Source organism: Sinocyclocheilus anshuiensis, unplaced genomic scaffold (genome assembly GCF_001515605.1).
Source record: "Sinocyclocheilus anshuiensis isolate Anshui unplaced genomic scaffold, SAMN03320099.WGS_v1.1 scaffold224, whole genome shotgun sequence".
Lineage (NCBI taxonomy): Eukaryota > Metazoa > Chordata > Actinopteri > Cypriniformes > Cyprinidae > Sinocyclocheilus > Sinocyclocheilus anshuiensis.
This window is the reverse complement of record NW_015558577.1, coordinates 539,236-553,404: the sequence shown is the minus strand read 5'-3', so window position 1 is coordinate 553,404 and position 14,169 is coordinate 539,236. Positions and strand designations below refer to the sequence as shown.

The window sequence follows — 14,169 nt, the reverse complement described above, 5'->3', positions numbered from 1 at the left end:
TAGCCACCTAGAAACTCTATTAACATCCTAGCAATGACCCAGAATGCCCTCGCAAACACTTAGAAATGCCTCTTCAATGATTTTCAGTGGATCCTCTTACAATGTCAAACAGACCCCCTGGGTCCAAAGAGCATAAGCATCCTTCATTTAGCACCTTTCTTGAATATTTATTCTCAGCCAAGACTGCAAAAAAAAAAGAAAGAAAGAAAGAATCCAAATTTTACGTTGATGACAAAATAAATCACAGCCCACTCCATAAGGACTGTCACTGCTACTCAAAGTTCTTAACAAATGCATCGATCTTTAAGAAAATCCAAATGGATACAGTTCAAAGGACTGTCAATCTGATGAAGGACAGCCATGCATGATGTTGCTTGTGTCCGTCTCAATCAGAGTTGTATTGAAGAGCAGATTTCTCCTGGGGTTGAAGCTTGAGAGGAGCGATCAGGATTTGTAAGCGCCAATTTTTAGATGAGAGGCTTTTGGCATAATGACACTTCAGTGCAGAGTTGAAAGAGCCAGAGTCCTGCTCTAGTAAAGACGTGCTGTCTACCATCCAATCTTACTCTCCACAACACTGCACAATGAATCTCAATGTGTTGTGGGAGTACAAACAATGAACCAAGAGCATCTAGATTTGCTTTGTTATGTAGATTCAGATTCATACTTATCTATGAGAAGCCTTGGCTAAGTGGTAAGTGCCGAAGAGTGATAAACGGATCCCACAGGTAAAAGCGGGAAAAACATGGGAGAGCGCGGTAAAGTTTACCTGCAATCGCTAGATACAGGATTTGGATTCTCTGAGGATTTTCTTAGTGAACTAATCTAAAATCATGAATAATGCAAAGCACTGAGTCTCTAAATGTGTCTGTTACATCAGCGCAACTTGGAAACAAACATATAAGCATCAAGGATAGAAAAGAGGGCAACAGTTTGTCAGGGGTGATGAATGATTCATAGGGAGATTTCCTGCTGTCTGTCCTCTCAATCTGAGGTAAATACCACTACTTGACAATCTGTTCAATGTATCGTGCTTCAAAATAAAAGCCTCAAGGTTGCTGGTCACCTGCATATATTGTGTCTTGGATGCAGGTCTGGTGTCCGCTGTAGAAAGTAGCCTACTACACGTTAGCTTGCTTATTGTGCCCAAGAGCAAGATCTATTAAATTCAAATATCATACTAAAAAGAAACTATGCTTCTAACCACAGGATGAATGCTTTAGTACCACCCACACAAGTTTGTGAATGTTTGTCGGATGTATGGTTTTGGGAAACACAGAAACAGTAATGAAGTAATGAAAAACCTCTTAGGGTCTTATGGGTTTGGGGATACAGGAAGGTCTTACGGGTTTGGAACAACATGAGAAAGTGAAAGAAAGTGAAAGTGAAGTGACGTGTGGCCAAGTATGGTGTCCCATACTCTGAATTTGTGCTCTGCATTTAACCCATCCAAGTGCACACACACAGCAGTGAACACACACACACACACACCGTGAACACACACCCGGAGCAGTGGGCAGCCAATGCTGCGGCGCCCAGGGAGCAGTTGGGGGTTCGGTGCCTTGCTCAAGGGTCTCACCTCAGTCGTCGTATTGAAGGTGGAGAGAGCACTGGTTATTCACTCCCCCCACCTACAATCCCTGCCGGACATGAGACTCAAACCCGCGACCTTCGGGTTACAAGTCCGACTCTCTATCCATTAGGCCATGACTGCCCCTAAATTAATGAGTAATTAATTACAGAATTTTCATTTTTGGGTGTACTATCAACTATCAATTGTCATTCACCTTCTCCAAGTAGATATTTAATACGATATACTTTCTACAATCTTACATTTAGAGTGCCTTTGGTAACTACTAGCCTTCTTGCTGCATCTTGCTGCATTTCCATCCTCTCACATTACCGCACAGTAGACATCTAACTGTCAGCACATTGACATTGAAATCGGTATTTCGATGATAACAAAAACAGACCTTAAAATAGAGCAAATTCCTCCACGCACAAACACCACCTCTCAATATGCTCTGGCTCCTGGGCTAAATATTATCGATCTATTCCAAGATCACCACATTAACAAATGGAAAATGTACGTTACAAACAACAGACTAGGCCAAACATGTCAAAGTCCCTTAAATTTAAATCAGTTTATTTTGGGGCCATTTTGATAAAGCCCCCAGGCAGCAATGGTCTTTCCAGGCAAGTACCGTGCCTATGAAAGACCGCAAAACTACTGGCTAAGGTTATGCTCTAATAGCATGTCAAACCTGACAACAATAGCATCATTAAAAAACTCAAATCACTCTAAAGAGCTGCATTTGGTTTTGTCTAGTGCTCTAGCTTTAAACTGATTTGCTCTTTAAACCTAAAGGCTTCTTTTCCTACAGCCACCATATTGAGTGCTGTGGTTTTCTCATTCATTTCTCTACAAGCGATCCATCTTCTCCCTCTTATACGCTCTCTGCATGATTCTGCTTTAATATGTAACACGGACAAATGTTGTTGGCCTGTACACAAGCTAAAAATGCCCCGCACAGACTGCACAGCTGAAAGCCACAAGCGCAGGCAGTAGAGCCGATCCAAAGACAGACCTGAGTGCTCACAGTGAATGACAATTCAGGTCACTGGAATCATGTGCCAAACTTTACCACGAAACAACGGTTCTGTGTTCTCTTCCTGAGTGTGGATGTTGTGTAAATATTACTCTCTGGGAGGTTTCTGTGTCCCTGCTTAAGTATAGGAATGAAACCCAAGCCTAAACTTGATCCATACTTATTGTCTACGCCCATTCATTTAACCAAAATACCCTCCAAATGACATATATATAAATAGACAAGCACACACATGTACTAATACAGATGTCAGTGAAACAGTAGAGGCATGCTCTCAGAAAGGCGCCTATCTGGGGAGCAGCGATATACTTCACCACAGCGCTGATAAAGCATTTCAAACTCAAATGAGCACACAATGAATTTCAGACAGCATTCATTGTCTGAGATATTATCTCAGGCTGCAATTAATTTCAGTGTTCAAACTGAAAGCTGACACAGGAGCAAACAACCGGTGAAGAGGGCAATGCCTCTTCGTAGCCTAGCATTTTAGCACATCGTACCACGGTGTACATACAGACACTGCAAGTTTGATTTTGACTCTTTGAATGCAGTTCTATTACACTTTTCCTAAACAAGACGTACTGTCTTTTCAGAGCATAAGCAACAACAAAGCTTGTCCAAAACAGTACAACTGCTAGAACTGTACCGGAACCGGCACAAAATGAAACATCTGAAATATGAATGTTTCCAGTGTCACCGGTGTTTGAAATTCATAGCTGTTGGTGTTTCGTTTGAATTTCATTGCTGGGCCGCAGCCAGCAGGGCCGGGTGAGTGTAGAGGGCTGAAGTGTGAAATGAAACACTGATTGATTGAGAGACCACTCGGGGAACAGGACAACTCCACTCGAGCAGAGGTCACAGGAAGATAGGGATGCAAAAGGGCGGATGAGGGCTATGCAGACGGGGTTAGGAAAGATCCTGGATTAATGTCACATCCCGACCCCGGATCAGTTTGTATGGCACAAAACATGCCCTGATTATTCAAAGCACCAGAACTCTGCAAATCAAATGTCATTTAAACCACTTCAGATATATTCATGGGAAAAGAGCGGTGTCATGAGGACTTTTTTGTTTTACTTACCAGGTTCTGGTGGTGGTTCCTGTCGTGTGCCAATTCTCAAACCACTCTCTGCATTTCCACCACAGAAAAGGCGGTTCCAATTTAGAAAACAATCAGTTCCACTTCAGCCCTAAAAGCTTGCTGGCCTGGAACCACGAAATGGTGCACAGAAATGTCTTGTTGAGAAATGTCAAATATGATAAACTGTGCAAGATAGAAAAATAGTGTCAAGAAAATTGAGGAAATCTCCCTCCAACACATACAAAAGAGAGCACCGGTAGTTTACGCGTGTCTACTTTAATCTCTCTCAAACAATGACAGAAAAGAGTACCAGCAGTTACTGGCATGATCATAACCAAAGATGGCAGATTTCCATGCATGTTTCAGGGGGGAATGTGCCAGCCGAGTAACTGCCATTGAAAAGTATCAGAATGCCAACAGATAGCTTTCTCCAGGTACTACAGACTTGTCCCAAGCCAGGACCAACAAGAAAGGTAATCCAGGAACATGTACTACTTGGCAAAATCACCGCAACAAAAGAGCGCCAAAAGGTGATTCTACACAGCAACATTTTGCCTCATTATTAGAGACAGGAAGAAATGCAGAGAATTATAGCCGGAGTAGTAGTGGAGCATACAAACAAGGTCTTTCATTTCAGGTGCTCTCTTTGGCAGCTTGAACGACCCCGTTTCTAGTCTGCCTTGAGGACTTGGGTTCAAAGTGTTGAGCGTGCTGTGAGGCAGCACGAGCTAGACAATTCCCATTACCCACGTCTTGCTCCCTGTCCTGCCATCTCGAGTCGACGCTCCACGAATACAAATAGCCAAGGCTGTGGCTAATCCCCTTCTGAATGAATGCGGACGTGATGGCCACTGTCTCACTGCTGCAAAGAGATAGAAAAGGGCCTTTGTTTTTACGTGTGGTTAAGCAGAAAAAGAAGAGCTAAGCGACTGACGGAAGGAGGGACACGGTTTTCTTCCATCCATCATGTTGATTACTCTTGCATTTGTCTGAGTGCCTGTCGCTCTGACGTCTCACAGGTTGTGGCAGCGGCAGAGCTGTTACCAACGCAATGGCATTGAAATAGCCCACAGCAAAGACGCAACAATTAACCTTTTTATTACACGCCTGTAAGCCACAGCAGACGGTTCACGGTCTCTAAGAGAATAAAATGTGGGAGTGCAAACGAAGAAAGGCGACTTTTTATAAGCTCACCTGAAAACAGAACAAAACATCGCAGGCATTGTTTGTGCTGGCAATACAAATAAATCTGCACTTTTTCAGGGTATCAAATTTAACATTTCAAAGAAAAGAAAAATGCATTATCAGTTATATACAGTACATCCAGTGCATTACTGCAGACGCATTTTATGTTTGTCTTTACAAACGCACACTATGCAAGCATCCAACAGTGGCTTCATAGACATCCATTGCCAGTGCATGCACGTATACGTTTGTGGAAGATGATGGTACTGCTGTATATGATTTATTGATGATCTTCCTCTCTTTGACTCCCAGAGAGCAAGGGTCGAGGGCCATACTGTGTAGCAAACCTGCACATACAGTACACAGAAATTTAATGGCTCAGAGTTTTCTATTTCAAGCTCAAGCTTAATGGAATTCTGTGTTATTTTTTTATTTAAATGTCAACTTTGTCACTAAGATTTCACTTAAAATTTCTTAAGGTAGAAAACCCCATCCTTATGCGGCATTACAATGAATGTACATATGCTAAATTTTATCTAGTTAGATATGTGTAATACAAGTCATGTGCGTATTGTAAAATTAAATGATGCAATTTATCAACATGTTAGCAAGGCAAAGTTTAAACTAAGAACACAGAGTTACACAACAAATATGGATAGCATAGATGATCATTTGTTCTAGAATTAATTTGTTGAGAAATGTTTGACTTTACATTTATTATACACATATTTTTGTTTAAGTTAATTTTCAAGGTAAAGTTAGATGCTATAGTTCAGCTTAATGTTCCACTGTCTCACCTACAAAAAAAATCTATTAAGTTAAAATAAAACATACAAGTATATAACTGTATACATTACTGTTCATTCACATTGCAATGTAAGTATTATAAACTATGTAAATACTGAAATATAGTACAATGAAACATTTAATCACTGCTCAATGTCTCCTCCAGTATAAAAAAGGCTGAAGGCCTCCGCTTTAAACTAGACAAATGCAAAACTATACAGTCTGTTTCTCCAAGGAAAACTGTCTAGGAGAAACATTTGAGATATTATATACACTAAGTTGTGGCTTTCCATCTCTACGGGAAAATCCAAAAAAACAGTAGTGGGATTTTTGTTGACACCATTTAAGCTGTGCGGACTGTCAGAAAACCACACACTGTGGTCAAATCTGTTGCACAGCTGAGAATACCTCGCTAAAAAAGACCAATGAAAATTTCCAGCCTGCACTTTGCCGGTTTTCGAGAAATAATGAGCTTGTTCACTCAAAACAGACTTCCACGGGGAGAAAGACTCTTGAGCTACCTCAAAAAAGCAGTTGCCTCTGACTTTTCAGAGCAAAACACCTTCAGAGAGATTTTAGTGAGGTTACACAGTCAACTCTGCAAGACTGTAAGGGCTTGATGTAACTTAATTGCATTCCTTTTTTCCCCTTCAACAGCAAATTGAATTTCAGGGTAAGACCCAACTCAAACACCTCATAATCCCTGCTGCTTGCCTCCTGCAAATGAAACAAGGTCACTTTCATTTCGACTCAAAGGGCCCAATATAGCAGCAGCTGTACTGCCAAACATACATGCTCTCACACATTTACAGGACAGGACAGACAAACAGAGCTCTCTCGCTGTCATTCTGTCCTTACATTTATAACAACATGGGTCTTGAAGCAAAACCAGTTAAGAACCACTGCCCAACATGGGTCAATATATGGTGCATATATTACACAGTTTGTGTGAAAATGCTGCGTAGATGTGTGTATCACAACACATGTGGCTTACCTGCAACATTGACTCTAGCTGAACGGCTTATGATGGTGCCCAGGTTGTCTATAGTGGCCACGCACTGGTAAACCCCCTCATCGGGTTTATTGTGTTTAGAGTGGACCACTGAGCTGATGAGCAGAGAACCCTCGGCCAGGACCTGCCTGCGATCGTCCGAGGCCAGGCTGAGGAAAGAGCCGTCTTTCTTCCATTCGATCTTGGCAGGAGACTCGCTGTGGACTGAGCAGTTGAGCAGCGTTGGTGCTCCTCGCACTGCCAGCGTATCTGACGGCTCCGTGGAGAACCGGAATGGGCTGAAGTTCCTCACTGCTGATCCTACGAAGAAAGAGGATTCAAATCAGCCCTGGATTTCTCATCATAACACAATACGATGAACTGAAATTAGGTTGAACTTTGGGTTGAGGGATTGAATAACAGAAGGTATTTGCATCATTGCAATAAAATTCAAATTAAACACGGGCCATGGCTTTAGAATCCAAATATTTAATATAATACTTAATATTTAATAATTTGTTCATCTTAATATTTCATTTATTCTCGCATTTGAGAGCCAAACACATCCATTCAAATGTCAAAACTTTATTACTAGTGTCCAAAAATGACCAAACATTGCGGTAAAGAGGGGATAACACTTAGCGAATGCATTATAAATCATTTTAATTATAAACGTAAAATTACAAACAGAGACCTTGGACATCAGGACATTCATTTGAATATCTTGTTATGTTGCTCTCTCAAAAAGAAACGAGGGTTAGAACTGACAAGTCTAATGCAAAAAGTCAAACTAAGCGCAATTACTTTGCATTTGTCCTCATAAATTATTAAAATCTTGGCCTCGAGAGTCATCAGGACTTTGTGTGGATAAATAACTTGAATCATCTGTACTTCTTGGATGGAAAATGAATAATGAGCTTTTTAAGTCTTTTTTAAATACTGCACCAAGTGATGAGGCGAATGCTAAATATAGCTGGAAGCAGTTGAGACTGGTTTATGGCGAGTCTGCAAAGAGATGGCATGACTGGGGCCAGCACAAGAACCAAAAGTCATCATTCTGCCATTTTAACTCAAGGGTTAATGTCTGGGATCACTGCTAATGAGGACACCCTTCTCCCCTCTTTAACTCGAAACTGAAGCTATGTTGGAACCACATACTGCCAGTGAGTGTACATACTGCATTTGATTAAGAATTTATTTGGTACTGCAAGTAAATACTACAACTGCTGCATTGATTTCAGAGAACTTTCAGGAAGGTCACTCTCTTTCTAAGAATGCTGTAAAAAAATCATTGTTTTTTACATTGACACTTCATCACCAAAAAAAACATGAATACAAATACATGAATTGCCCAGTGAGAATCTTAGAGAGGCGGGTACAGTGGTGCCATCCAAATCCACTTTTCTGTTTTCCAGCTTGATTTAAAACCAATTCAGCTACTTGAAAATTACAAGCAGGTGTTTTGGAGCAGGGTTGGAATTAAAGTCTGCTGGAAGACAGTCCTCCAGGAGGAGGGTTGGCTACCCCTGATGAAGTGTCTAGTGTGTAGACGCGTTCCAAGATGTGTCATATAATACCACAATTCTTAATGCAACCCAACTATTCCCTACTCACTCCTAATGGCAGAACCCTTGAAACAGGGACTTTTGAGGAAGCAAGGCAATTGTGTCTAATAAGGCTGTTTGGAGCAACTGTTTGGAATGACCTTCAGTAACGACCATGTGGGAGGACACTGTGAGGTAATTATGTTGCTTACTTTCACTTGGAACGACCCTTCATGTGGCGACCCCTTCACACAGTGCCCTTCAAGGGGGCAAAAACGTTGTTTGGAATTTGCCCTACAGTGTCTCTTTAAGGACACCTACTGTCATGAAGAAGAAACAATTTCACAAAAGAGAATCTTGCTGAGCAAGTGAAAGTTAGTTGAACTGTTCACGTGTTTGTTGCCGCCTACCTGAATAATCAATTTATGATGTTATGCCGTATCGAAAACTGTTTCTGTGTCCAAGCCTCTACTCACTTTCAAGTGAGAATGCTATCTCAACAGCCATTTATGAACACTATTTTTATAGCGCACCTTAAAGTACACAGCATTCCCCGGGCTCACTATCAAGGACACCAATATTTTAATGACACAAAAAGGATGAATCACTGTCTGGCAAACTGATATTTCAGTGTGGAGATAAAAGTTAGGCTCATGATTTTTTGGCAGTAGCTACTACAACACAATGTGAGTATATAATAACAACGTTTGTTGTTGGCTTTTGGAACCTGATAGAGCATTTGGACCCGGAAAACAAAGACACGCAATGTCAGACTTAACAACTGGATAACTTATCTGGTTTAATGGCACATACGAATGTAACGTTACTGTTGAACATTCATACGCATTAATGCTGCATTTGTGTAGCCTATACATAGATTAGCCATTAGCTACCACAAATGGCTTCACTATGGCCCATCCACATAGTGGAGGCATATTTCCTATCCCACATGGTTTTTAAAGTCTCCTGTAATGGAGTTTGGGGGTGTTGGTCAGATAGGAAGTATCAGGGTCTGTGGGTAGTAATTGTGGTCAACCCTCTGTCCACTAAGAGAGGCCTCCTGGAACCAAACACTTAGGTTTATGTGCTGACTCGCATTTGGACTTCTATAGAAACAGCACAGAGAGCTTTACAACAGCTGCTTTTGTTGGCTGAACTGCTATATAAGATAATTGCGCTCTGGCAAATGTTAAGCTTTCCTCGAATAGTTTCCTTAAGACTGATGCGAGGCAACAATTGTTCCAGCATAAACACATCTGGATTAGATTCATTCCTGTAAGATAGCTGCACTTTCTGTTCACAAACATCATTTGCACTTCATAATCCAGAGGTAACTGTTATATAGCTTTCAACAAAGAATTTCAATAAAGTAATTGTGTTTATAACAGACACCAATAAACTCTGGTGTATAGTGGGCTCTAAATGTCTGAGACCACTAGGTCTAATGTTAGGTCTAAAAACTTGAGTTAATTAAAATATTTACATGAATTTCAGGTACAATATGTCCCCCTTCTAATGATATCAGCACTTAAGCCGATATAAACTCTAGAAATGTCTGGTGTGCTTCAATGGAAGGAAATCTGACCTAACCTGAGAAGTTCAAATGGTCAATTTTACACATTTGCTTATAATTACAGTGATCTAGAAATCGTACTTTTTTTTTTGCTCAGTGTTTAAAGTTTTTCAAAATCCTACAACTTGGGATTTCTATCCATATGAACTGTTCATATCCAGACTTAAAGTAGAAAAATGCTAAATAAACCAAGCTGAGTAAACTTGTATACATGGTATGTTGGTCTAGATGCTCAGTGTTGTCTTAAACTGAATTTAAATGAGCTTAAGATCGAGTTTTAGTATCTATTAAGTATCTGCATCCCTGAGCAACTGAACGGTTTACAGGTATCTGTAGTTTTAGTATGCACACAATATATCAGCGATCATATCAATATTGTTTAAAGTTTTTCAAAATGAGGAAAATTTTTAATGTAATCCAGAACGTTTGGCCTCTACTCTATACTAAAGTACCATGGTATTACCATCCAATACTATCACTATACAATGTTACCACCATAGTACTCTTTAGTATCTATCTTTTAGTATATAGTATCTATTAGTATCTAAACCACTGGGCTATTTGAGCAGTTTACATATATCTGTAGTATAAGGATGCACAATATATCAGAGATCATATTGGCATTGTTTTAAATTGTTCGAAATCCTAAAACTTACGATTTCAGGATTTTATATAAGGAACTGTTCATTTTCAGATTTAAATGAGAAGAAAGCCCAGATTAGTCTCAGGTGTTTGGACCCCACTATATATTAAAGTACTATGGTATTACCATCCAATACAGTCACTATATCATGTTACCACCATAGTACTTTTAATAAGAAACAGAAGGACGCATAGCTAAATACACAGTAATCAAGGGAGATCTCAGTGTCTTCTACAGATGGAGAGGTCTGTATTCCACTGTTGAGATGGGAATTCCACCCTGCAGCAGAGCATCAGAAGATCAGCATATTTAATCATTAGCATGTTAGCGGCTGTTTGGATCGTGCACAGAGGTGTGCGATACAGCTCGTCCAGCTACCACTTCACCATCAGCTACAACTGATGACCATCTGCTGCTGTTCAGACCTGCATCCCAGAGTCCCACAGTAAAGCTGATACTGACACCACATTCATGGTCTCCTCCTTTTCAGCAATTTTCAAAGCTCATTAAGCTTTTCTGCTGCACATCCATGAGCCATAGCAGGGACAAAAAAAACTACTTCAACATACAAATAATCTATACTCTGTTTCTTACGATTTTCTTTCGTCTGTACATTATAATGTTTTAATTTCTTTAGTAGCATGTAATTCACAGTTAAACAGAACAAAACATTATTAGATTTATAATATTGGCAGCAATATTAGTCATAAATGATTTGTAGAGCCCGACCGATAACTAAGTAATTACAACATTTCAAACATTTTATCTGCATTATATGTTCTGTAAAAAAAATTTTCATATCGGCAGCATATTCGCCGATACCGATATATCTGCGACATGCTCATATCGGCCGATAATATCGGCAAAACGATATATCGGTCGGGCTCTAATGATTTGAATCACCCAGAAATTGTCTATTTCAGTGCATCCTATACTAGTCCAGTTTATTTGAATTTGGTACAACAGGGAATTTCCACATACATGCAAATATCAGTGGCTCTTGTAATGAGTTTCTCATTCAGTTTACAAATATTTATTCTCGGGATTTAAAACTGGCACCATATTTATCATTTAATGGGCTCAAAACACAGAGGAAAACGTGCAGCATAGACCAATTACACAATCTCTTTAGAGTCACTTGAAATTCAGATTAGATACGAGGACTCTGTGGCTGTGAATGATTTTAAATACTAAGCAGGTCAGAAGAATATTGGATTTTCACAGGAATATTGTCATCGAATTATGAATAATGAAAGAGAGAACAACCTTGACCATCCCTGCTGAAGGATAAGGAATATTTCTAAAATAGGGCCCACTAATTTGACCACCTCAATGATTTTGAACTTGTCAAGCCCAGAAAGTATATGGCACATCAATAAAATCTTCTCATGCTAACAGGAAATAGATTTAAATAACACATTGCTACCATGGTATTTGTCCAAAATACATATTTGTATGATCATATGTTTTTGTTATTGACTTAATAGAGGGATCTTTGGTGTCAGGAAGCAGGCAGAAGTCTGATCTATTCTACTTTTCACTGCTCAGGAATTGACTTCAAAATGTGTTCTGCAGCCCACAGTGCAGGGAACCAAGAGAAAATGAGGTTGTCTGTTTGATAAGTATGAGCTGTTACTCCTGTCCCTAGTCCTGTGAAATCCATTTTATTCCACATTCAAAGAGCACTTCAGAGCCACAGCTCCAGTCAGTAGAAATTTCTGAAGCCAGGCAGATATGGAAGAAAAAAGGTTTGTCTTGTGTGTCATCCAAAGACTTTCACCTCTATAAAGCGTCTGTCAGACTGTAGAGGGCAGATGGGTAAGATAGCTATAGAGAGTTCTTTATGATCAACTTCGACTATAATATTTTTATTAGAGATATCAGCTCAGGAAAGCCAGCATGTATTTTCCTGGGGTGTTAAACTAAAAATACACATATTTTAACTTAAATTTCCTACATATCACCAATGATTAGGCAACTTTATATTACATAATATGGATACACACATCTCATAATATGACTATAGCTTGCAAATGTGACTTTATATCTTTCTAATGTGACTCTATATCTACTTAATACTTAAAAGAGAATATTAAGAAGTTATCAATTCTCTTATATTATGAGAAATGTGCTCTAACCTACCACACAGCCAGTTTTCTATGAGTGAAATATCCACATAGGGACACAGTTCTTCAGAAACAAAGACCTCCTGTACCTGGTTTCTTCGCAACAGGAAGCCACATGGTCTCTGTTGGCTCTCACACAAAGACCAAGCTGTGCCAATAAGGTACTGTACACAATCTTCATTTTCAACAGCAGAGCGACGAAAGACCACTTTCCCTCCAGATCACCTCTTAATGAGGCTCAAGTCATTTCCAGAAAACATTATGCGAACTGCACATAAACATATAATCAAAACAAAACCTCAGAATAAAAGAGCTCACATTGAAATAATACAAAGCAGTCTCTGAGACTAAAATAAAATAGGTAATTTTATTACACCACATAGAATGGAGATTAATAAGTTCAAATATCAGTTTCATTATTAATCAATGGGATCACATCTGGGAATTACATTTGAGGATGGCTTTCGCCAGAACTTCTGTTTCTAGTTTATTCGCAATAGGGAAAAAGCCCTGCAGCTTTGCATTATTGAGTAGAAGGGGCTTCTGAGCTGTTTGACCTACAGCTAAATAAATAAGACTTAGAGCAAAAACCATTTGCACTTTTTGGAAAATAGCCAGTCACAGGTACAGATTTTATTTCCAAGACAAGCAGCTTCCTCTACTCTCCTAGACTCTATCCCAGTTCTTTGTCATTCCTTTCCAGGCTCATTAGTCTGTCTGGAAAGCTTCTTTTCTTTCATGTCTGTCCACCTCCAGTTTGTCTGCTTCTCTCCCGGCTTGCCTTTATCTTCCAGCATCATTTCTTCCCCATCTGTCACTGCTGAACGCAGTGAGGAATCAGCAGTGATCTGCTTATGAGAGCCGAGGCTCTGAGTGTCGGAGAACTGACTCAAGGATGTGCTGGTTTGGACTTCCCTGTGGAGATCTCGCATCTTAAATCCGCCTAATAAATTGTTCTCTCTGCGTATGCTTTATGATCTCATGCTGAAAGCTAAAACTGAACATCATTCTAATATACACAAATTTAGGAAGAAAACAGATTTTGCACCGTTTCTCATAGGCACCTCAGAACTGCTGGAATTTATTCTTATCGTAGTATTTGTCCTTTAGGAGCAATTGGATGAATATCATGAAACCAGTTAACAGATAATACTTTACTCCAAAAAGCGAAAGAAAAAAAGAAAATATGTTTTGCTTGAAGAGTCTATTTTTAGCATAATTAATTAATTATTAAATTAATGCAAAAAATAGTTTTATTTCTGTATTATAAAAAAATAAAAATAAAACAATAGTAGCATTTATTGAATTACTCTTGATTCATGCGGATTCAATTTAAAAAATAATCATTTATTACAGTATTGCTTTTACAATAATTTACATAATATGTAATGAGAATCACCAATGAGAATAATTTAAATGGAAATGTAATGCTTTAAATTAAATACATAACATTATAAACTAGAAACATGTGTGGATGAATTACCAAAATTAGAATTTGGAAGAAATTTGGAAAAAAAAAATCTAAAAATTGACTATTTTCTTAACGCAAAATGTTTTATTTTTATTGATTTTTGGGTGAAAAGTAATCTATATATATATTATATAAATTTAACCCAGTTATATTGAATATT

The 14,169-nt window shown here is 39.1% G+C and overlaps 1 protein-coding gene across 3 annotated transcripts in view; it reads right to left on the bottom strand.

The window, feature by feature from the left end:
- The window catches only part of LOC107679723 (neogenin-like), a 173,244-nt gene that overhangs the window by 103,266 nt on the left and 55,809 nt on the right, over window positions 1–14,169 (bottom strand). For all 3 annotated transcript variants that reach the window (XM_016475362.1, XM_016475363.1, XM_016475364.1), the window contains exon 2: window positions 6,656–6,973. In XM_016475362.1, coding sequence (XP_016330848.1) covers window positions 6,656–6,973 — 318 coding nt within the window. The remainder of the gene's footprint in view (window positions 1–6,655; window positions 6,974–14,169) is intronic.